This window comes from Channa argus, chromosome 1 (assembly GCF_033026475.1).
Source record: "Channa argus isolate prfri chromosome 1, Channa argus male v1.0, whole genome shotgun sequence".
NCBI lineage: Eukaryota > Metazoa > Chordata > Actinopteri > Anabantiformes > Channidae > Channa > Channa argus.
The window spans coordinates 18,198,494-18,223,823 of NC_090197.1; the positions used below are offsets into that span (position 1 = coordinate 18,198,494).

The window sequence follows — 25,330 nt, forward strand, 5'->3', positions numbered from 1 at the left end:
ACGTCTTTTTGGTTTTTTTTTATATATATATATATATATATATATATATATATATATATATATATATATATATATATATATATATATATATATATATATATATATATATATATATATATATATATATATATTTATATTTATATTTTTTTTTTTTTTTTTTTTTTTTTTTTTTTAATAAAAGAATCCGTATGCACATCCTAGAAAGATAAGTCTAAATAGTGGACAGTCTACCAGTCAGAATCTCTGCAGTAGACAAAATCTTGCAGATATCATCAATACAACATCAAAGTCAGTTTTGGTCCTAATTAGGTACAAGTTTAGGTTGAGCAAACGAGATTTATAACTGAATGGTTGATTGTAAAAGTAAACTAGGATGAATGATTATTTATTTTTTTTTTTTTATCTGTAGACCTTAGCTCTAACAATGAAGCACTTCATTCAAATGGGGTTAATAATCACTACTGGCATGTCATGGGGCCCCTCGGAGTTATGCATTCATTTTCAATGACTTGAAGATAACTCTTAAGGTTCCAAGGTAACCACTAGCTGAAAGGATAAAAGGGTCAAAGTATGAGGTCTTTTCCAATAAAGACTCACTTATAGGTGTCTTATATACATCTGTGGTCATTTTCACCTTTTGATGTATTTTTTCTTTTTCTTCTTGTTGAGTAAGTTTTACTTACAAGCACTCAGTCATACACATTTTTCATGTTTGTTTAAAAAAGTAAACTATAAAATAGTTTAATTCCCACAAATTAGATTTTACTTACTAAGGTTTCTTATTACTAAGATTTCACTGGATAGAGCAGGGGCACACATTGAAGAAAAGGCAGACATGTCACTTGATATGATTAGATTTGAGTTTGTTGATTTATTTTGTTCTAACTAAAAATGCCTAGTGACAGAGGTGTAATGAAAGAGCGCATATTGCAATATGTTTACCAGTAAGGGACACAATGTATAGGCAATATTAGGATTACATGTAATGTGAACTGACAGAACTTGGGATCCACCATTCAGAAACAAATGTACGAGTACATAATATTCATTTAGAGAGGACAGTATCAGGAGGAATGTAAACTATTTGCATGGAGGAATTAGTCCACACCTTATGCTTTAGAGAAACAATTCACCAAATCCAGGTTGTTACCCTCTGGAATCAAAAATATGCAGTGCAAATACTACTGATTCTATCTTTTCTCAGTTTTACATTAACTTGATCATTTAACTTTTCTGTAAAGGTTGGTGTTTTGTAATAGTGACCCAAACACCTGTAGTTTTGAAATCATGCATTTGTGATCAGATAAAAAGGGGGAGGGGACACCTCTAACGTACAAGGCAATGTCCGAAGGTTAACAGGAAACTGTATGTGCATGTGTTCTATAGACTGAACACAGGATCACCAAGTGGGGGGTGTAGGCTTAAACTCCTCACCTCTGAGTAGATCACGTCTGAGCAGTAAACATGTGGATATTAAAAACTGTTTGCTATTCAATCAGAACAAACTGATTATTAATTGATTATCCCTTCACACTGCAGTTCTTGATGATATAGAGTATCTAATGAGATAGAATATCTAATGATCCTTATGTAGTAAATGCAAAGTACTTCCTGAAAATGAAATTTTTGAGGGTAAATGCAAAGCAAATGCTATTTATAGCAGAAGGTTGCCCAAATTCAACAGACAGTTTCTCCCTGTGCCAGAAAGAGGGTTATATTGTTGTCTCACTGTTACTTGCATTTTCTCAACACAATGCATTATTTTAGCAGCTTAAAACTGACTTTGACAATTTACAGTGAAAAAGTTCATTACTCCATTATAACATTTTAAAAGGTCACTTATTTGAAAGCCATGTTAAATATACATCTAATAATTTGTAATTTAAAAAGAAAATAATTAACATCAACTTTGACAGATGACTGTTTCCAAGACTTTTACTTTAAGTCAGATTTTGACAATATTTTTAACAGGAGTTTTCAGAATAATTTCTACTTTAGCAAATATACTACATGTTTCACTCAACACATTCAACAAATCATTAACTCTATTTTACAGTGAACATAATCTAAGTGAAAACTTGAACCACATAAAATTATATTTTTTTGTTCCTTTAGAAAACATGCATTTAAAGAAAATGGTTGCTTGTGAGGTTCTGTGAGAGGTTCTCTTAAAACAAATCCCAATGCAGCTAATCAATCAAGCTGCTGAAACCAGTAAACTGCCAAAAGAGCCAATTTCCAATAAGAGACAAAATTTCATGCTTTGGTCACAAAGTCTGCAAACACTCATGTGAATCTATGTAAAGAAACACCCATTTTCATCAAACTTATGTAGACTACTGCATTGACCTGTGGTGTTAATCTAATTAAATTGACTACAGCAATGAAAAGGAAAAGATTTTAACATTACAAAAAATACAACAATCAACAGATGTTAATTACAACCACTTCAACTTTTGTTGAAAAAATAAAAAATAAAAACTAATTTCAAGCAATACCTATTACACACCAGATAGGGTATGTGATGCACTCTGTTCAGAGTCAAATTATGAGCAACTAAAAGCATGTTTAATTAAATATATAGATGGAGTTGTCACTGCTGAAACAAAACAATAGTAGCTTTGTTTGAATGCTTTTTGTAGCCTTTTAAAACGGTTTTAAACAAAACAAGAAACTCATCATTTCATTAATTTATCCACAATCAAATAATATTTTCTATTACTGAGTAAACGTTATTACACCTAATTTCCAGGATTTGGGCTTTGTTCAGAGAATAAAGCTTACGTGACGTGAAAGCAAGAACTTCTCCAGTGTCTACTAAGTAAAAATATCACAGATATTAGCTAGAATATATATTGGCTTTTAAATATGTTGCCTGCAAGCACTAACTTGTTTACTTCTCTAAGGATACCCCTTGGCATGTGCTTTGAGGGGACACAAACCGCCATTTTCTGATGAGATGAAGGTTGCCACACCATAGGATAATCTGGGGAAGAAACCAAAATCCTTTACCAAAAGCCTATATGATAGCACTTGATAGAAATAAAAACAAACACGTGTCTGAACCAAAGAAGAGTTGCATTAACGTCGATTAGGGCATTGTTTGCATTGCATTTGATATAACTGTAAGGCTCTAGATTGTCTCCAACATGGCGTGTTCGCTGACTCTGTCCAAAGCAGCCAGCCAGTGGCTTTAATGGCTGCAACTCAAGTGGAAAGAAAACATTGTTAAAGATTTCAATCGCCTAACATATAAAAAAAAAAAAAAAACAATCTCACCGGAAACAGAATCCCTTGATTCAGTGTAGCCTAAAGGGGTTTGAAAGAGTCTTGCGCTTGGCGACGTAGACTATATCTTGGAGAGAGGCCAACAGCTCAAAGTTGGGCTATAATCTGCGTTTTACTTAAACAATCTACCTCCCATCTTCTCTCTATTTCTGTCTAGAAATATCCTAGGCTATGTTTAACCAGATCGATTTTGTCCTGTTCTTTTCCTGCGCTGACCGCAGAAATCTTCCCACATAGGGTGCAGTCTAGTCTGAAACTTTATGTCAGTTTGCCCCTATGGAATTTGTCCATAGCGAAGAGTCCTGCATCTGGGGGCGGGGAGACTTTCTGTACATTCCTCAGCGATACATTCACTACTCCTCCTGCAGAGCCTCACACACTCACACGCACACACACACAGACAGGCTGCTGCCATGCATCGGTTCATTTAAGCCGACAGAGTCGGGGAGAGCACTCACATGGCTGCTGTCTCTGTACATTCAATCCACGAATATACCATCTATAAGGACATTCTTAACAGGCACAGCTCATTTACACCGAGTTCTTGCGAACGCGTTTCGTTATTTCATTTGCGCTGGAAACCATCAAAGCCATTTAAACTAGGTTTTAAAAAATTGTATGAACCTACCAAGGCCAATGGAAATTGCCCAGGTTTCTTAAATCACTTATAAGGGTCCATACAGAAGGGGTAGCATATATGAATCTAACCCCTGATTGTTAAGTTTCTAAGACACTCACGGAAAGATGAAAGTTAAAACAATTTTTAAAACAATTAAAAGTCAGTTGCAAGTGGGTAAAAGCGATTTTTAAACACTATGTCGAACTCTCTTTTCTTTAAACCTATTTATATGAGTGGCTCATAAAGGTAAACACACCCTTAAACGTCTTGGAAATGGGAGGACATTTATTAAAGTGCCTTGTATTTGTTCACTGGTTCGTGTTTCGTTACATCTTTATGGGTTAAAACAAAGCCCAACCGAGGAAACATGGGGAGAAATGCATAATTGGCGCGCTGATTCATATAGAAGAGTCGCGCCGAGGAGCCAATGAATGAGCGCGTTGAGGCCGAGCCAGCAGCAGTAGTACGAAGCTGGTCTGCAGCCCTCTGATTGGACAGCCTCACCGACCAATCAGAGAGCCCTGTGTGTTTGCTCAGCAGCAAAGGAGTAAACCTACTGAGACAGCCATGGCCCCAGTCTGAGCCAGTGGCGGAAGGGCCCACTAAACCAACACTCCCTTTGTAACCTGCTTTACATGAGCATGCACACCTAGGCCTATTCATTAGCACACACCACAGGCACACAGTACTATCATTTCAGCTCAAAGCCCGGCGGTTTGCACGTGCAAATGCAGAGCTGCAATGGAGGCTACACCCTCTAAAACTCACTTTTTAGAGGTTTTTTATATACGCATACCAAATACAGGCCATGTAGGTTAAGTAAGAATGAAAACATAGGCTACATTTACAGAAAAAATACACTTAGGTTACTTTTTTACCTTTTCTTTTTCACATTATTATACTGGCTACATTTAATTTAGAGTTTTTAATTTGTCACTCATGATTCATGTAAGACAACTAATACGTCATAAATAAAATGATACCCACACAAGCTCTGGAAAAAAAATGGCAAACACATAATACTGTTCAGAACATATCTAAAATGATATTGTCAAGCGTGCTGCGTTTTGAGCACACATGAACAATTATGTAGCCTAAACGCTGCGTCTAAAGATAGAGGGAATGAAATTCAACCCTGAACTTAAATGTAGCCAACATATCATATATCCTATATATCTATGCATGTGTGTGCGTGTCTGTGTGTCTGTGTGTGTGTGTGTGTGTGTGTGTGTGTGTGTGTGTGTGGGGGGGGGGGGGGGGGGGTATGTGTGCGTGAGTACACTCAGTTAACATTGCTATGTATTCAAATCAATTCAATTCAAATTTAAACTAAACCACAGTGTAATACAGCTCTCCATCCATTATTCATACCTTCATTAAGTTTATTTTGTGTCCATATGTATAAATATAAAATACACACCACTCATAACACAATACAGTTCAAAAGCTAAGACTAGGTCAACCCTAAGTTGCATGTATGTAATGTAGGTGGAATTTAGTGCAGGATTGTTGTGTTAGGATAAGCTAAGTGCACCTACAATAATAAACTGGCAAGCAGATGTATGTGTTTATATAGTTGACATATGTGTTGTAATAACCTTTAAAATTCAGCCTAAACAGAACTTGTATAAACATATCTACTTGTTCATAATATGTGAAAGGTATTTTCTAAATTATGTGTGGAGATAGGTAAGGACATTCTTTACAGTAAAAGTATGCAGTGTGGCCAGTATTTAACGATGTAAACTATTAAAAAGTTCCATTAGCCTTAACTCTACTCACTTATAGATAGACAGATCCACCAATACGCAGCCCCTAGTATAAGGAAATGTAAAGGTAAGCCAGTTTTGCTCTGATAGTATTCGACCTTTGAGCCATCAACAGGTATGGATTAATCGCCCATTACTCTTTTGAACACAACCATTGTCTGCAGATTGACATACGCGTAAACCATCGGCCTCAACCTAAAATCTACAAGATATATTATTGACAGTTGCGTAATATATTAGATATGTATTCTACACGTGATTTATTTGGGCTGTGCGTTACATACAGTAGGACACTGGAGACACTTTAGTGTAGGAGACCCCTCCCTTTTAAATGCTAATCCAAGCCTGGGGTATAGCAGAGAGGCTTCGCCATGTGTATTCAGTCCACATGGCCAACGCCGTCTCCCTGTACCAAAATTTCTTAAAGTAGGAAAAAACGAGTAGCGTGGCAGCGCTCATCTCGCCCAAAACACCCCTCAGTGTTATTTTGTTAGTCCAGGGGCAAGTTGGGCCTGCGGCTGGACTTTGAGTTGTGGATCAGGGAGGGCTTGGCTCCACTCTAGTTGGAGAAGATGGTTGCCGTCATTTGGATAGTAGTACGTGTCATTCCCATATTGCGCGAGGGCCCCTGGACCCTCCCTATTCGAGATACTCAAAATTAAATGTGTTCAGTATCCAATTTAACAATATAGCGCAACATCATTTATGAATGGCCCCACCCCCTTTTCCTCCTAATGTGTCATCAGTGCAGCGCACTCAACACAGCCGTGCGCACAAGCCCCCGCAATATCACCGTCTCCCTGTTACGGGCGTGCGTGAGCGCACTGCCCTTTTGCTATTCCTCAAACAACCAATGAGAATCGAGGGCTTGCAGAGAAAGGCACACGAATGTGATTCTAGTAAAGATACACTGGATTCTCACGGAATCCCTTTACGCACACGGCTCGCCAGGTTTTTTCCCGACACCAATCCACTCTTCCCCTCCCTTTTTTCTCCACTCCCCTCCACTGTCCCCACCCCATATTCTCGTACAATTTTCCCCAATCCCAAACACTTAATTGAGCAATTGGGATTCCTCACGTGTGGGCTGATTTGTAGTTTGAACACGTGGCTCATTCAAAAAAGCCGGAATAGCAGAAGATTTTTTTTTCTCCCCCCCCCCCCCTCTTCTTCTTCTTCTTATTCTAGGCTGTAGGGTAAGAGGCGGGCGCCAGCCTTACCGTGTGTGACATTCTCTGTCTCTTTGCCAAGGGGTTTGGAGGAAGACACAAAGTAGTTTCTCCTCCTTTTCACCCAACCCGCCATCGTTCCGAGACACCAGATTAATAATTGAGCGTTTATTTATTGCGCGATAGAGACAGAGGGGCGAGGGAGCGCAAACGCACTGTGAGGCTGCCAGTTTAAATCTATCTGTGGCTTGAACGACCGGGAAGCACGCCACAGCCACTCGGTAGTAGTAAAGGCGATTTAGGCTACTCCAAACACTGCAAATCGGTGAGAGCAAACAACTATCTCTCCCTCGGCGTCAAGATTGTCCCTTTTCGGCATAGAACATGAATAAGCTATACATTGGCAACGTGAGCGCAGGGGCGAGCGAAGAGGACTTCGAAACTATCTTTGAGCAGTGGAAGATTCCGCACAGTGGTCCTTTTCTTGTCAAAACTGGCTATGCGTTTGTGGATTGCCCGGACGAGAAGGCTGCAATGAAGGCCATCGATGTTCTTTCAGGTGAGGATTTCTGGATTTAAAAAGTCGTATCTGATAAGATACCCGAGCTTCTGCAATTTTGTCTTTACTTCAGGGCCCCTATGTGAAATACATGCAGCCCTGTAGGGTGTGGGTGTATCCAAGCGTTTCTTTCTCTCACAACCTTTACTTGGCCTTTTGACACTGTGGGCTCTAAGAAATAGATGCCCGTAGTTGGAGTGAAATCCTACTCCTGCAGTTTCAATTGAGTGTAGCTTGTGGTGTGTGTGTGTGTGTGTGCGCGCGTTTTATTTTTTTTAATGCTCGAGTAAACGTGATCATTAAGGCTTTCTTCATGTATGTTCTATGCCGTGCAGGAGCGCATAGGCAGCGGGCTGTACACACCGTGGAGTGAACTTTACTGTGGGCTCTATCACACAGCCCACTTTGGCACGATTAGGAGCAAAGACTCTAGTGTCTGCTGCTTTCTTTTTTTACCAGTTTCACTTTGAACTCGCACACTTATCCCGGTTTCAAAGTATAGGCCTTGTCCAACTCGCTACGTTGTGAAGCCATTTCGCTCATGCTGACACACCAGGTGGTTTAATTGTGTTGGTCAAATGTAGGCCAACTAACTGAGCCACGCGAGCATTTGGATTTTATTTTTATTTTTGTTATTTTATTCAATTCGTCTCATGTAATTATATTACAGTTAAGCCTGTTCATACAGGACATCTAACAGTTCAGCCAAACTCACACAATTTTACGTATTGAGGTAATATCTGGCTCATTTGCGTCTTCGTGCTTTCGGTAGCTCGCCCACTATTTGCATTTTACGCTGAAAATGTCCACGGACGTTTTTAGCACAATCCATTACAAATTGAGCAGTAAACACGACCCACTAAATACAGTTGCAAAACCAACAAATGGAGGAGGCTGTTTGGGAAGCCCCCCAAAAATGGGGTAATTAAATTTTAAAGTTGTGTTTTGTTTTTCCCATAGGTAAAGTTGAACTTCATGGGAAAGTTCTCGAAGTGGAGCACTCGGTCCCCAAACGTCAAAGGTAGGTCGTGGCTTTACATATAGAGCTTGCTTCAACTCGTGGGAACGACAGAGGGTTTGTTTTTTTTCTAACTACCATTTTCTACATTTCCAGCAACAGACATTACAGCGCCGAAAGTGTGTGTTTTTGTTTTTTTGTTGTTTTTTAATGCTGCTGTTGACAGTGTTAATTTTGTGGTGGAAATGTCTCAATGCTGCTGGAATTAGGTGTCCTTTTCTAAATGCTGTGGGGGGGGGGGTCAAATGAATGGGGCATGTAGTGGGGGAGCTCCTTAAACCGTCGTGCATTTGAGTTGAAAGCTGTGTCTTTTTCGCACCACTAGGCGCTAGTGATTTTTATTATTTTTTTTAATTTTCTATTTTTTCCATACGTCCAATGGTGGCTGTAGTTTGATCTCGAACCTCTGGGCGACTGGTAAAGCCCGAATGTGCGTGCAGAAATGTGTTCAGACTGGATTTGAGGCGTGTAGGCCTTGTGGAGTCGTCCATTTGAGAAGGATCTGCCTGTCATTCTCCTGCCTGCCCTGCGCTTCCGCCCTCTTCTGCACATTGTGCTGCTGTTGCATGAGATGGACTCCCAAACGCGAGTGGAATGGGAGGTTTGGGGCCCAAGTCACGGAAAACCCTTAGCTTAAGAGTTAGACCCCCGTAGCCATACTGAAGTGTCGTGTTTCAGTGGATGCCTCCAGAAAATGTACCATGAACATATTTTGGGGGGAGGACGTGAGAATACTTATGTCTTTCTGCATTATATGCTAAATTTTTGAATGGGTTGTGACGCAACTCGGTCATAACACTTCTGCTCTTGAATAAAATTTAAAATGGCGCTTGCTTGGTAATTGGTGTAATGATTTTCTAAGAGGCACTACACGTAATTTGCACGGTGCGGTGTCTTTACAGCTTAATTGAACGACCTGCTGCTTTGCGTAAAGTAACAATCGTGATTTGAAATCACTAACTTAAAGGGAAACATGTAGCGTGTGCTTTTATACAGTAGCCTAAAAAATGTAGGCACTGCTTGGATATTAATTTGGAGCAAGCGGGATCATTTTTGAAATCCTTACGTGAATTGCATATTTTTACACCTGAACGTCACACAAGCGCAGGCTGTTGATATGAATTGTAGACTGGATAAATAAACCCGTGGCGTGAGGTGGAAATTTGGGGTCAAATCTTGAGATTTGCTCCAAAATGTCTTGATCACGAAAAACTGGTGACGTTGCTCTGTCTTATAGTGCAGTGTGCTGTGTTGGCTTTGGCTGCAACAGAGTCGAGTTTCAGCCACACTTCAAAAAAGTAAAACGTGCCCTCCTCTTACAACATGGAACATAGCAGTAGTCAATGGGAACAGTATTCTGAGCATGGGACGCACACATACACACACTTGTACATTGGGGCCCCTCTTTGCATTCCAGCCTGCAAATATCAGCTGGGAGCTTGGCCAATCACCAAGGCTTAACCTTTGAACCCTTAGGAAGGGGTGGGGATGTGGGGGAGTGCAATAGCAGACAGGGTTTAAAGTGGGGTAGATCCAGTTTGGGATTTATATACATAGTTTTACGTAAGGTGACATGTCATGGTGTCTCTCCTCTTACAGTGGACAATACTCACGTAGAGCTTATTCACGTACATTCCTCTGAATTTGTCGAATGTCCAGAACTCCAGAATTATCTTTATTACATTAGCAAGACGTCTGCCATGTAACATTAGTGGCTCATAAAAATATACTGTACTGGCAACCTAACAAAATTCAGTAAATTAAAATGATCTTCCACTAATGTTCTGTTCATATGTATTAAACCTTTCAGCCATCTTATGGACAATTAAAAAAATTTGCCTTGCCTGACTTGAGAATTTGTTTCGTCTTAACTTTTTTTTATGTGGGATTTGACTGTTAGTTTTTTTATGTTATTTTTTTTATTTATTTTAAGAATGTAAATTGTTCAATAGAATGTCAGGCTTGCATCTCCATTTCAATTAACATAATGCAACAAATGGGGGAAAATGGCAATCATTAACTTCTGACATAGCTTTTGGGCCACACAATTGTTTTCTTTTTGTTTTGAAACGAACCGTTTTGTGTGTGTTGTTTTTTAATTTGGTAAAATTTTTAATCCTTAATTATTGGCCAAACTGAGTTGGCACAATGTGTTATTGTAAACATCCTGAATAAGAGTGTGCTCCTTTTTGGTTAATAAATTAAACAAAATAAACAATGCTTGTCCATCCCCACGTGTATACTTGCTTTGCCACATGTACAGGAAGACAAAAAAATTGCATGGCTATAGGAGGGGTGGCCCCAAGCATTTGAGCATGTTCGAGAGAAGCAGACGTTGAACACAGTTCAAAGGTGTACAGCTTTGATTTAATTTTCACTATATGGGGTAATATTTCTCAGTGCAGTAAAGGTTTAGCTATTGTGATATACATATATTGTATTCTAATATAGTGTTTGTATAATTTCTTAATGCATAAACATTATCAATTAAGACTACTAGCAAGACTACTAGTAAGACTACTTTTTTTATTCATTTATTTATTTATTTTTTCTCTAAGAATTCTGGGTCAAGGGGTCACTGTGGGGCCCCACCTGCAAAAACGGGGATTTGGAACGAGGACTTGGGGTGCCAGACAATTATGAATGTGGCTCCTTTTTCCACCCAGATTGCAGTCTAAGGTCCTCCAACTCTCCTCTTCTCAAGCTTGAATAATGTAGCTTTGCTTTCTCTTAAAAATCTGAATTTTAATTTTTTTGTATTTTATTTTTCCTGGTAAGGAGGTATAGATGCAGAAGCTAGGTAGTCTTGTTAAAATAATTTGGTTGGAATTCCCATTAGTATTCAAATATCTCGAAATGCCAGTGTTGAAAGTAGCTTAATGGGTGCACAATGTGCATATAAGGCCTGTGAGAGGGGAACGGAAACCAGGGTGTGTGGAGTTCAGTCATTCAGAACCTCTGCATACTGAATAGTGAATGGCTGTAGATGGGCGTAGAGCAAACATCTCATGTCCCACACAATGCTTTTCACTTTTGACAATGTTTCAGTATGGTTGAATGAAAAACGCATAAATACATGTATGGTGTATTGTCAAAGTGCTTGATGTGTGAATCCTCTTGTTTGTTTTTTTTATTTTTATGTATGTGCATGCTTGCATACATCTCTATAGACTGGCCCAATTACTTGCTAGAGGCCCATAGGTGTCAACTGGGCAGTAAAGGAAGCATCAGAATTTGTAGTATTGGTCAATTTTTAAAAGTAAATAAAGAGCCTGGCCTCCTACTGGCCATCACATGATGAGCGAACCCCAGTCACTCCTGGACCTTCCCTCCCCCATCCACTTTTAACCCTGCTCTACATGTTCCCGTCAGTGGACTTGTCCGTGTCCATGGCAACAGGGCCCCACCCCCACAGGGCAGAGAGGGCCCTTGTTACCCGTGCCTGAAACAGGGCTAGCCCCCCCCCCCCCCAAAAAAAAACCCAAAACCACACCCCACTCGCTTCTCCCTCTGCAAATCGAGGGCTGAGACTAGAGAATGTATACCACTCCAACCCCCAACCCACCCAATACCCTGGCTGCTTACTTCTGTGTGGAACTATAGGTTAATCTGGCTGGAAGTGCTTGGTGCATTTGCACACTTCGAATGGCGTTCCAACCGCAATGCAGAGTATTCAGAATGTGTGGGGCTGGGAGGCTGGTTTAGCCAAGAAGGGCTCAGCAGGCCGAAAAGGCTTGAATTTACACTCGGAAGTTATTTAGGAATTTTCTTTACAATTTGCCCATTTAGAAAATAGATTCTTAAAGTGTCAAATTAAATATGTTGGGCTCCTGTTAGCTTGATTATGGTTGTAGTGGCTAAGCTGAGGAATTTCGACTACAGCCGCCACTACTACACATATGGTTTTTGGTCTACATGTTCTTTGTCATTTTTAAATGACTGCATCTTTTAAGTAAGAAGTTTTTAATATAGGTTTAACTTCCTACGCAGCAGATTACAAAACAACCTCTAGCAGTAGAAGTTTGTACAAGTAGATGAACTGCATGGAAATGTCAGTTAACCACTCAGTGAAGCTTGAGGAAAAGATTGAGATGTTTGTAATGTATCTCTGTACCTTGATGTTTTTACACACAAGCCAAACAATGGTGTCCATAGAGAAGTTAAATAGCTGCTCACGGTTCATATGTATCAAATGTATGCAGAGAGTGTAAGGCTGCTGTGGAAATGGGTTGGGGTCAGGGTTTGAGCTTTCCACATTACATATGTATCCAATCATGCCATATATAGACCATGTTTTGTTCCTCTTAAATTTTTGTGTCACAAGGACTCAAGTGGCCTGTACTTTTCTCATTTACACAAAATACGTTTGCACACAGGAGAACACTTGTGGAACTTTATGACTCATTAGTCCACAAGTTCCATTACCTGTGTGATCTCCACACAAAGTCACTATAATCATGCTGACTTAAAAAAAATTGTAAACGATTTGTGAATTTTCATTGGGGGTGTGTGACCTGGTTGTTTCTAGTGACCGCACACAACAGCATCATTGTAATTGCTAGTCGGCACTTGCTACTGCTGCATGCACATCCTGTGAAGAACCATGCAGTTGTGATTGTTACAATTTATTGTTACGCATCTTGTGGAGATTCCCGTTGGTTTATGTTTGGCATCCACACCACCATTAACTCCCCATCACCCCTTTTTGCTAACAGCTGCTGGATACTCCTGGAAGAGTGGGCTTGAGCCTTGCATTGACTGAAACCTCATGTAGTGCTACAGGGCACATGCTTGACTGTAGACGTGTAGGCATTTGCTATTCGCTTTTAATTCTTTTGTCTGATCTGTTCTTGATGGCTCTTACTACATATGTCTTCCACTGTTTCTCTTTATCTCATTCTTTGCACTCTGACACAGTTGGTAATTTGGGAGAAAAGGCATGGTGCGTATTTGGCTTGTTTTTAATTTTGAGCACCCTCAACTAAATTTAGCCCACCCAGTGGTGATTCCAGACCACTCCTCTGCCTTCCCCCCCCCCCCCCCTTTACTTCCTCCCACGTTTTACCCTGGGTGTCTTGGTGCACCTGCTGAGTTGGAAATTGAATTAAAGCCGAAGTCATAAATGCAGCTTCTACACCCTGGTCCGTCTTGCTGTTTGATGGAAGAAATGATGGAATGATTTTTATTTTTTTTAAATAAAGATGAATACCTTGTGAAAGTCTTGTGAATCACTCAGTATTAGAATTGTTGGCAACTAATGCTTTTTCTCCTCTTCCTTCCTGTCCTTCAACTATTCCTTCTTTTCTCTTCCACTTTTATCCACCCCCTCCCCACCTTCGTCTTCCCTTGTTCTCTCTCTCCAGGAGCTGTAAGCTGCAGATCAGGAACATCCCACCTCACATGCAGTGGGAGGTGAGTACTAACAGGCTGCTATATGCTTCCAGGGTGGGGCACCATGGGGGCAACACAACTGGGCTACTATTTAGTGTCCTGAGGAGTCACCTTGCATCCCTTCTAGGTTTCTTTTGAACATGTGCTTGATTTGTTGAAGCAAAATTGCATTTCAGACCAGAGTAACTGAAATAAGCAGAAATCTTACTGATACCAGTGGATATTTTGATGGTTGGGAGTGTATTGTAGAAATTTTACAATATTCTATTGCTTTGCAAAGATATGAAAGGTGGTGAGGTTTTACCAGAAGATGTTGGAAAAATGCTTAGGGTGTGTAGATGATGCAGCTGGCTTGCACACATGAAAAGAATGGACACCTTCTTGAAGCACCAAATAAACTGTTTATTTGAACTGATTCTTTACTTTCACTAGATCTGATTTTCTTCTGTGGGGCAATTAATTCTGCTCTGATGTTGTCTTCAAACAATGATATGATAGTTTGAATACCTTTTTAAACAATGTGTTTTTACAACAAACTCATGTGAAAATAAACCCAGGGTATTATCTAAGGGGTTGTGAAAAATTAATGCAATGAGGGATTTGACCTGGCTAGCCTAATTGAGCAAGTCCTTTATGGTTCATAGGGCATTTGAAAAATATAACTTTTTTTTGTGTGTATGTATGCAATGTGAAGCAAATTTAAGACTTGAATGTATTAGTGCGTCCTTGACATCTAGTGTGTGGACAAAAATAAAATCACCATTTGTACAATTTTTATTTTTTTTTATTTATATTTGTAATCAATTACATCATTTTTGCTATAAATACTCTTTAAACTCAAGTCAGAGTTGTGGTGTTGACTCAACGGTTTAAAATGTAAACACAGTTTGGGGTGTTGGTCAGTGCAATTTTAATTGTTTTTTTTTTTTTTTTTTTAAATGCCATAAGCCATGAAGGCCACCAGACACTTCTTGCATCACTAAATGAAATGTTCGTGTGCATTTTAAAAATGTACTCTAATGTCCCACATTTACACACATTTTTACAAAAATTACTCAAGTTAATCCCCTTTTTAAAATGACATTTGTACACACAACTATTCCAACATGGGTGACTCTTTTTAAACTAAACATATTTGACCTAATCTATGATTCAATGTGAAAAGTGAACCGTAGTATTCCAGTTAAAGTGCACCCGCAAATTTTCTGTGACAAATTCTTCCGAAAAGCATGTTTGAATCGATCATGCAAAACTGTCCTCAGTTGCATAAGTAGTTGTCCATGGAATGTTCTTACAAAAGGTTTCTACAATGGATTTAAACTGAGCTGAAGTTGTAAAACTGACACTCTGGTCAGGAGGAAATCTGTGCCAAAAAAGTCCAATTGTTTTGCATTCCTTAAAGGGTTAATGAGTAAAGTGCTGTCATGTAAAAAATCTATATAAATAAAAATGGTAAGCTGTAATACGGTCACATTTGAAGGCCACTTCTGATTAGTGAAAAATGAGGGTTGAGCAACAGTGGCTTGTGTTTGTGTGATTCTGCATTGCATGTCTTTTGCTCTTTGTATGTGATGTGTTTAATTTAAAACACTTTAGTATTCAATGTCAGCTACACATTCCACTATGATTACATGCTAATATGCTGGGCACATGTAAAATTTTCTGCATGCTGGTTTGTCAAACTAATTTAAATTTTAAAGCTTTTTTTTTTTATGGAAATCATGTCAAACATAAGATCCCACTGTTAGCTTCCATGTGGAATCTCCTGTTGCAAAGCTTTAGGTAATCTTTTTTTTTTTTTTTTCTGTTTTGTTTTTTTTCTCCCCCCTCCCTCTGCAGAGGTTTAGCTGTGATAGTGCGTTTGTAGTGTTGTTGAATTTCATTTCCTGTTCCATTAAACACTGGAAACCTAATGAGAATTATTAAATTGTACAATTGTTGAGTATTGTAAATTTTGAGGTTTTATACATTCTTTTGTCTAAGCCTGCTTCACTCACTGTGGTCAAATGGCTATGGAAAGGCTCTCACACTTTTGTAATGGTGGGTTCGCTTAGCCTACGCATGTCCCTTGACTGAGGCTCCAGATCCTCCTGTGTTCCTAATATGTAGCGAATACCTGGTTGCTTTATCAAAAGGTGACATGGAGGTTTCTTCCAATGACGGGGAGGGGTTAGAGGAATGAAGAAAAGAACAGTAAAGGATCTTTTGATGCAAAGGCCTTGTGTATATTTTATCAGGTAGATAAGACAATTGCTAATGGTGTATGTATTCGTACAGCGAGAGAATAGTGGCGAGACTAGTGGTGTGTTCACAAGCTGTAGTGGGTGGGTGGGCTTGTACTGTTTCCCCTTCCCTTCCATGTGCTCCGATTCACAGAATGTGTAGCATGAACTTGCACCCCTCCCCCAGTCACTGCTTCCTGCTGGAATGTACCCCACCCTTCCTGAGTGGCCTGGATTTCCATTGGCCAGCATTGACAGATGGACAGGCAAAGCAACCAGCCAGCACCTCTTGGCTTCAGGGAACTCTATCAGTCCTGGAGCAGCCAATGATGGGGTGTGGAGATGGCAGAGAGGCGGGAGGTTGGTGGGTTGGTGGATTAGGGGTGGGGAGGAGGGACGCTGTCTTGTTGGCTAGAAAGTGGGGTTGAGCTCCTGGGGGTGTGGTTTTGGTGTTGACTGAGCATAGTCGGAGGTCTTAGCTTAGCTTAAAACCCTCGCTTCCCTTTTTACCACATTTGATCACCAATGATTTTAAATCCTTAAGTCTCCAGACTTGTGAAGGTGGAGAGTTTGGTGTGTGTGTGGCTTTTATTTATTTGTATATATCTGCCCTTTTTTTATATGTATGATTTCGACCTTTTATTTGGCAAATGAGTAAACACCAGCTAAAAAAGAACTCCTTTTTGAAATGGTCACCAGCCATGTGTCCTGATGGTAGTTTTGGATGGATTGTTTCATAACTGGAAGTGTTGTTTGAGTACTTCATGAAATAAACTTAAAAAAGACTAATCTGCATGCAGCTCCGTGCAAGGGCCTCAATTAGACATATTGGTCATATTTTGAGGTAGACAGGCTTGTACAAGATGGCAGCAAATGTATCCATATAACCAAACATTGAACTCTGGGTTTTGAATGAATGTTTCTTTGCAAAAGTTGATTCCTATTGATGAGCTTCTCCTCACTAACAGGTTCTGGTCAAAGCCTTAAGTCTGAGTAATCATGTCCTTTCTTTCTTGTAGGTTTTGGATAGTATGCTCGCTCAGTATGGCACAGTAGAGAGCTGTGAACAAGGTAAGTACAGTACTTATACTGGATTCAGAAATTTGTCCCCCTTTTTAATTACAACTGTCTTTTATTTTCTTTTTCTTTTTTCATTCTTAGATGTTTAAAACAAAATAATTTAGAAATAAATTCTAAGTTTTTGTAAAACTAGCTCAGGCTAGTAAATGGTCACAATTAGTGTGTGTGTGTAAATTGACTGACTGCTGTGTTCTCCCACAGTAAACACTGACACAGAGACTGCAGTAGTCAACGTTCGATATGGAGCCAAGGATCAAGCCAGGCTGTGAGTGTATACACACACTCTCAGTTGCATTCAGATCATTAACCTCAAACCCCTGTCTTGACTTAGATATTTTTTTACCTAACATTTGTTATAAAAATATATACTTCCTCTACCTATTTTAAAAATGCATCTTATTTTCACCCTCAATAAACTAATTCATGTTTTTAATTTGACATGCATTGATGAAGGGGAGCAAAGGAGTGTGTTTCTTGGGATGGGAGGGGGTTAATTTAGCCATCTGGTGCCCCCTGGTGTACTTGAATCATACTACAATATTCCCAGCATGTGACTGTAGAAGTCTCCAGGCATAATTGATCATCTAAATTCTCAGATGCTGTGTTTGGGTTGAAGTTCATTTCTTGTAGCTTGAAAGCTGTTTGGTCACTGTTGTGAAGTACCAAGCAGCTCTCTTCTTGCATTCCCTAGAGCCCCAAAGAGAACTGGGACCTCAAAATTTTGTTTTAATGAACTAAAATTAAAACAAAACTTTTGATTTCTAGGACAGTCAGATTTTTAGACTGCTGTTTGACACAGGAAAGCTTTTAAAACCTTCAAATAATGCCCTTCTCACTTACAATCAAGAGTTCTTCCAAGCAACTTGTATCTCTTATGATCCTTAGTGCAATGGAGAAGCTAAATGGATATATGATGGAGAACTATGCCTTGAAAGTGACCTATATCCCTGATGAGACTGCTGCACAAGAGGGTCCTTCAGCAGGGGGCAGGAGAGGCTTTAATGCCCGTGGACCGCCTCGTTCCACCTCTCCAGGTCTGGGCGCCCGTCCCAAAGTGCAGTCAGACATCCCACTACGCATGCTGGTTCCAACACAGTTTGTAGGTGCAATTATCGGCAAAGAGGGTGCTACTATTCGCAACATCACCAAACAGACCCACTCAAAGTACGTACATGGAGGTCAGGAAATAAAACTATTGCCCTTGCCTGTGCCCTTTCCAATGTCTGTGCTGTTAACTTGCTGCCCTAAAGTATTTTTAAATCTACTCTCATTACACCAGGATTGATATCCATAGAAAAGAAAATGCAGGTGCAGCAGAGAAACCAATCACAATTCACTCCACCCCTGAAGGTTGTTCGAATGCTTGCAGAACTATCATGGAGATTATGCAGAAGGAGGCCGTCGACACAAAGTTGTGAGTTTATGCCAACACAACTTAGACATTATCTGCTTTTAATTTAGTTACTTTAGGAACCTTGTATGTGGTAAAATTCAGTGCAAACGTAGGTCGTATCTGCAGATTGTATTGTGGAGTTGTCTTCATTATTATCAGAAGTGTGTGAGTTGGAGATGACAAATGATCAAGTGAGAATAAGTATGGACCTAGAAAACTGACTTGGACAAATGGTATATGAATTGTATTGTAAGCTGGTGACATTTCACAGCAAGCAGACCAACAAACAAATGTTTAATTTGAATATTAAGGGGAACCTGAGTAAAAATCTCTCTTGTGCAGTACTGAGGAGATCCCACTGAAGATCCTTGCACACAACAACTTTGTAGGAAGACTAATTGGGAAGGAAGGACGAAACCTGAAGAAAATCGAGCAGGACACAGGGACCAAGATCACAATCTCACCGTAAGACTCCACTACATTTGAGCCTCTTCTGCTACGGATATATAAGGACCCATAACTGTACTTGTACCTGCATTCTGCTGTTGTGAGAGATGAAAAAAGCAGAATGTTGTTCGTGCATTCTTCCCCATTAGACTATCCTGATATTGTAAATGTGCTGAGCTTACAAAAGCCAGTGTCTCCATATGCCTGCTGCTGCTACTGAACTATAGCCAGTGTGTAATGTTTCCCCATGTCCATGAGGCATGCCTGATGCTGGCTCTTTTCTGTAATCCTGTCTTTACCAAGGGTGTACCGGAGTCTGCTTCTTTCAGACCGGTTATGCTAGGTAAGGCCTAGAAGATTCACATGTGAATATAAATATATACAGTAAGTCTCTAATATGTTAATAAAATGTGTGTAATTAAAGAGGGAGAGAGGCAAACCCCAAAAGAAGTAGAGAATGGACATCTCTCTGCAAGAGAACTAAACACTTTGTCCAGGCTTATTAGGTCCCCTACATTGTTTAATAAAGTAACACAATACAGGTCAATAGCAGCTGTACTATGAGATTCACTATACTGACATTAAAAAGCAGTGAGGACAAATGAGGACCCCCTTCCACCCCCAAATCCTGATGTAGGTCTGGTGCTTCATGGTTTGTAGAACACAGTGGAAAAACAAAACTGACTTGAACACATTTGCCCTACAAATTAAGGTTATGGAATACTTAAGGTTTTGGGTCCAGTGATTTATTTTTGACTTTTTTATTTATAAAATACTCAAGAGAATATGATTTTTATTTTTTTTATTGTTTGACACCACAGCAACTATATTGATGGTTGTTTAATGTCTCTACCTTTTTGTCCAGTCTCCAGGACCTGACTCTGTACAACCCAGAGCGGACCATCACAGTGAAGGGCTCCATAGAAGTATGCTCAAGAGCTGAGGAGGAGGTGATGAAGAAGATCAGGGAATCTTATGAAAGTGACATGGCTGCTATGAACGTAAGCCTTTAATGCTTAGAGATTTATTTTCAAAGAGAGGTGTGAAATAATTCTTATAACCTTTAAGGGTTTTAAAAAGTTTGTATGAAGTTGGTTGCTTTAAAATCTGACCTGAGAGATTTCCCAGTTACAAAAAAAGTAATCTAATTTTCTTAACTGTTTATAGATATCATAGAAATCATCTGAGGTTCTGGCTTACTGTTGAGGTTAGGGCATTAAAGAATCTAATTATTTAATATATTTTATTATTTTGATTAAAGTGTCCTGTAAAAGTCTAAGTGGGACTCTTTCAACCAGATTTCTTTTCTAATTCTGTGCTGTGAAAAGGAGCTTTTGTCAATCGGCCGGTCTTTCCCTCACTGTGCTGTCAGTCTGTTCTGGAACAGCAAAAAGTTGGGGAAGCAGAATCTTGTCGTTGTAATTAAAGTCTCAACAATGAGTTTTTAAAATAAGTTTAAAATGAAAGGGTCAGATTACTCACCTGCTGCATGAATACACTGATTTACAATAATTGGGTTACTTAAGTGCACTGCTTACCTGCGTTAATTCATTTGAGGAACCTGGTTCCTTAAGTGCACAAACATGGTCAAAGATTTTGCACCAGGATCATGAGTTGACCCAGTTACTGTTAATGCCTTATCTGAAAGAATTTAATTTTTTTCCAAATTTGGATACTAAGGAGTGACAAATTCAGGAATTGTAACATTGCCTAAATTCAGTGACACTAACATTTCAAGCACTTCCACACTGTGTATGCAGTATGTATTCAGAGAGAACTTGACTCCAGATTTGTGTATGGTGGAACTGTAGACAGTCATGTATTGGTTTGAGCTCAAGTTAAAATGTTTGATTTGGAAAATGGTAAATTTTGACACAAACAAATTCAAACAACACTGTCTGAGTGCCAATCCAACTTTTAATAAATCTAATGAAATATTGGTGATAAATGAATTGATTTGTACATCTCATTTCTCTCCAGCTCCAGTCCAACCTGATTCCAGGCTTGAATCTGAATGCTTTAGGTTTATTCCCTAGTGGAGCACCTGGTATGGGTCCCTCTATGTCGAATGTTCCTCCTCCTGGAGCCCACAGTGGATGCTCAACATTTGGGGTAAGTGACAGTTTCCATGTTGAAAACTTTAATGGTGCCCCCCCACACAAACAAACACACACACAAACTTGTTACAAACCCAGGACTGGCTTTGTATTTTAACTTTGAAGTCACTCTGCTTCATCTGTTGAGTCAGGTCAGGGAAAACTACAGTTTACTAAGACATCGGCAGATGGTCTCTAGCCACTCAGTTTAATGTTTCTTTTTTCCTTTAGTGCAGTCCTTATGGGGGTGAGGGGCCATTTTGGGCTTCTATGCTGTTGGCAAGCAGCCAGACCCTTGCTGTAAGTTGCCGGTCCAAAGTGCTTTGCACGGCTTGTGGCTGCTCGCTGCAGGGTTTGATAAATCTACATTTTTCTTCAACTGCTCTTTGATCTTTGACCTTTTTAGGTCTGTGTGCAGTTAACCTTGTCAGTGATGAGACAACACTCCTGAACAGCAACAGCAGCTTGGCTAGTAGTATTTACATCTTCTTTGTCTTAATTTTATAGCATTATTTCAGCCAAATGTTAAGTGTATGCAGTTGTTTTCAAATGGTGAGTAAATCATTGTCAGCACTGATTTGGAAGCTGCCAAAGTAAGTTGTTAGCATGCTCTCAGCTTACATACTGACTGGAATATTGGGCTCCATCCAAAATCAACAGTGCTACTTGTTTTTCCTCTTTGGTGATGCTGCCACCTTCCCATGCAGAGCTCCGGTCAATCACACACCCTGCCAACACAATTGAGCAGTTTGTGCAAAAGTATCTGTAAATCTGTAATTGACTTGTTAGTGAGTGCACAAACATTGCAGATGTGGATTTTGAATAGGATGGAGTAAAATGTCCATTTTGCCACTTACTGTTTGGTAATAAATCTTCCCATAGCACTGGTGTGAGCTGGGTAAAACATAAAAGCATATGCTGTGCTCTTCAAATTATTAAGAACCCAAGAGCTTTGAAGTTCAACTGGAGATGCCTAGGAACTGCATCTGTGTTACTGAAGTACATTTCATTTTTATACCAGCTAGTGGAGAGCATGAGCTCCAGTATAGCTTAAAGAACTTGTACAGCTTTTGCTAGATCCACAATCTCTGCGCATTGGTGGTTCGATTTGAGCAAGTGATCTGCAGTTATTTTCAGTAATTCTCTTCTGGTCAAAAACATATTTATATCCAGCAGGGACACCCAGAGTCAGAGACAGTTCACCTGTTCATCCCTGCACTTGCGGTGGGAGCCATTATTGGTAAACAGGGTCAACACATCAAACAGTTGTCACACTTTGCCGGAGCTTCAATCAAGGTGAGTAATGGACAGGTGGCAAAGTTCCTAATGTCATGTCGAAGCCATCTGTCTTCACTGTTATCATTTAACTATGGTTGTGTTTTTTTTTATTTATATTTTTTTCGGATGGCTTTATGCCTTCTTATAGATTGCCCCTGCTGAAGGAATGGATGCCAAACAGAGGATGGTCATCATTGTTGGACCACCAGAGGCTCAATTTAAGGTAGTGTACATTTAGAAATGAAGGCATAAAACACGTTTTGCGGAAATTAATGGAGCCAGTAGGTTAAGTTTGGCATTTTGCAGTAAGTGTTATTTAAATTTTTATTCATATGTTACTCTTTACAGCCAATACATGTTTTTCTACAGCGTAGTATGAAATGTATCATCATTTCAGGGTACAGATTACTTATGGTTCTCTGCAGGCTCAGTGTCGCATCTTTGGCAAGTTGAAGGAAGAGAATTTTTTTGGACCTAAGGAAGAAGTGAAGCTGGAAGCTCACATCAAGGTTCCCTCCTTTGCCGCTGGACGAGTCATTGGAAAGGGTGGGAAAACGGTAAGCGGTGACACTAATTTATTAATCGCTGTAGTAATAGTAACATAAGTAGATCCAAACCATTTTTTTTAACAAGCTAAATAGTAACAGTTTGTTCCAAAGAAATGACCCTTGGTATTATCAGTCTTTTTACACTTCTTTCCTTTTGTAATGTATTTATCTGTAACTGCAGGTGAATGAGCTCCAGAACCTAACGTGTGCAGAAGTAGTGGTTCCCAGGGACCAAACACCTGATGAGAATGACCAGGTTATAGTCAAAATCAGTGGACACTTCTTTGCATGCCAGGTGGGTCCTTATAAAGAGTGTGTGTGCACTGCAGGAGGGCACACCCTACATTTGATTTTTATCTTACTGCTGTACTGGCAAAACACTCTCTTATTGCTAATTTTTGCAATCAGAAACTGAGAAATATCCAAAAAAAACAGTTGAATTGCTGATAAGATTGGCACCACTTGTTAAGAAGAAAAAAGTGCCATGGAATCCTCCATGTTCACTTAGATTTTTAGTTGTGTTGTGAGTGCATCTTATCATTTGCTTGATGTCATCTAGCTGGCCCAGAGGAAGATTCAAGAGATCCTGGCCCAGGTAAGGAGGCAGCAGCAGTCAAAGCCCACATCTGGGCCCCAACCTCCACTGCCCCGCAGGAAATGAAGATCCAGTAGAGCTGGAGGAATGGTGACTGTATCTGCCAGAAGACTTGACAGATGGACAGATGGAGTGGAGTCCAGGGGGAGACGAAGACAAGGGGTCGAAATGCTCATCTCAGGGGTCAAGTGTTATCAGAACCCAACCAAACATCTACCCCCTCTTTGTCTTACTTGATGAACTTTCAAGTGTGGCTAAAAGAGAACCTACGCCTCTAAACCTCCACCCACCTCACCTCTACATCTCTGTGAGAATGTACTTCTGAGGGCTCCCAACGTCGTCACCTGCCCTCACATGTACACAACCCGACTGCTCTCCCCCTCCCCCCACGGGTGTGTTACACCTTTTTTTTAATTTTAATTTTTTTCCCCTTTTTAAATCTTTACTCTACAAACGAAATAAGGATCCCCCTCCTATCACCTCCTTGGTGTGGTACTTCAAACTTGACAAGATATATTTAGTTGACTTCAGATTTAGTTGACACTTTATTTTGTAGCATTTAATTAAATATTTCTCAAGTTTTCTGTGGAAAGGACAAGGCATTGCTATCATGGTCCTGGTTGGACCAACAGATTTATTCGGGGGGAGGGTTGGCTCAGATTGGGTGGGCCATGTTTAGGGGAAAGATTCTTGTTTCAGGACAGGACACCTGGATTATATTGGGTGTCCTGCCCTTGTAATGATAGTGGCATTTTATAAATTCGGATGCATTTTATAGATAGACCTATATACATAGATGAGTGTATGTATATGTGTGTGTGTATATGTGTGTGTGTGTGTGTGTATATGTGTATATGTGTGTGTGTGTGTATATATATATGTATATGTGTATATGTGTGTGTATATATATATATGTGTATATATATATATGTATATATGTATATATATATATGTATGTATATATATATATATATATATATATATATATATATATATATATATATATATATATATATATATATATATATATATATATATATATATATATATATATATATATATATATATATATATATATATATATATATATATATATATATATATATATATATATATATATATATATATATATATATATATATATATATATATATATATATATATATACACACACACACACATTCATACACTCATTCATTCATCTATGTGTATATACATATATATTTAGAGGTGAGGGCAGCACCAACACTGACACTTTGGGAAAAGGTGCAGAACTGCTGCTGCCCAAAAAAAACAATTTAATATGCATTTTACTTAACTACCTCAGGATCTAGTACCTCAGAAGAGAAAAGAAAAATTATTATATATGAAAAATGTTCCTTTCTTTTTTATTTTGCTTTTGTGGTATTTTGTATACTTTATAAAGCTGATAGTCTTTGAACATTTTTATTTTTTTAAGAAAATTTAAAATTTGGTCAGCTGCCATCTGACCTTGCCTTCAACTCTGGTAATTTAGGTGGCATTGTACATGTTTGTGTGATCTAAGATGACCCTGTACATACGTCTATTTGTACATAGCAGCCCCAGAGCAAGAGTTGGTGTGCCCCCTCAGCTGGCGGCTGACAGGAGTATTAAGAAAATCACCTCAGTTTTCCCCCTGAGGGTCCACGATCTCCTGAAAAAAGTACATAACAACTAGGACATGCAAATATTGCCAACCACATATAATTTCAGCAATGCCGTTTAGTTTTGGGATTGACATTGTTATTGGTAATGGTACTTTAATTTGCCAAAATTTACTTTTGCCTTTCTATGAGGGCTGTGGTCAGGGTTCTACGCCATGGGCTGTAAATGGCAC

At 39.3% G+C, this 25,330-nt stretch overlaps 1 protein-coding gene and 1 long non-coding RNA gene across 6 annotated transcripts; one reads left to right on the forward strand and one right to left on the reverse strand.

The window, feature by feature from the left end:
• Window positions 1-118: 118 nt before the first annotated feature.
• LOC137127337 (uncharacterized) lies at window positions 119-3,591 on the reverse strand. The gene is made up of 2 exons (XR_010914412.1): window positions 3,280-3,591; window positions 119-2,986 (listed from the first exon to the last, which is right to left on the reverse strand). It is a non-coding gene; the product is annotated as an uncharacterized lncRNA (long non-coding RNA).
• Window positions 3,592-6,732: 3,141 nt separating this feature from the next.
• On the forward strand, window positions 6,733-24,344 carry igf2bp3 (insulin-like growth factor 2 mRNA binding protein 3). Of its 5 annotated transcripts, none has more exons than XM_067504208.1 (16): window positions 6,733-7,404; window positions 8,365-8,425; window positions 13,786-13,834; window positions 17,055-17,106; window positions 17,317-17,380; window positions 18,001-18,279; window positions 18,395-18,529; window positions 18,851-18,973; window positions 19,821-19,956; window positions 20,936-21,067; window positions 21,283-21,351; window positions 22,225-22,347; window positions 22,478-22,552; window positions 22,755-22,886; window positions 23,059-23,172; window positions 23,437-24,344. In XM_067504208.1, the coding sequence occupies exons 1-16, from the start codon at window positions 7,230-7,232 to the stop codon at window positions 23,536-23,538; spliced, it is 1,821 nt and encodes a 606-aa protein (XP_067360309.1). In that variant the 5' UTR covers window positions 6,733-7,229; the 3' UTR covers window positions 23,539-24,344. The 5 variants fall into 5 exon arrangements, with proteins under 5 accessions (XP_067360309.1, XP_067360318.1, XP_067360343.1 ...); XM_067504217.1 differs by having other exon boundaries at window positions 22,228-22,347; XM_067504242.1 differs by lacking the exon at window positions 21,283-21,351 and having other exon boundaries at window positions 20,936-21,111; window positions 22,194-22,347.
• The last annotated feature ends 986 nt before the right edge of the window (window positions 24,345-25,330 follow it).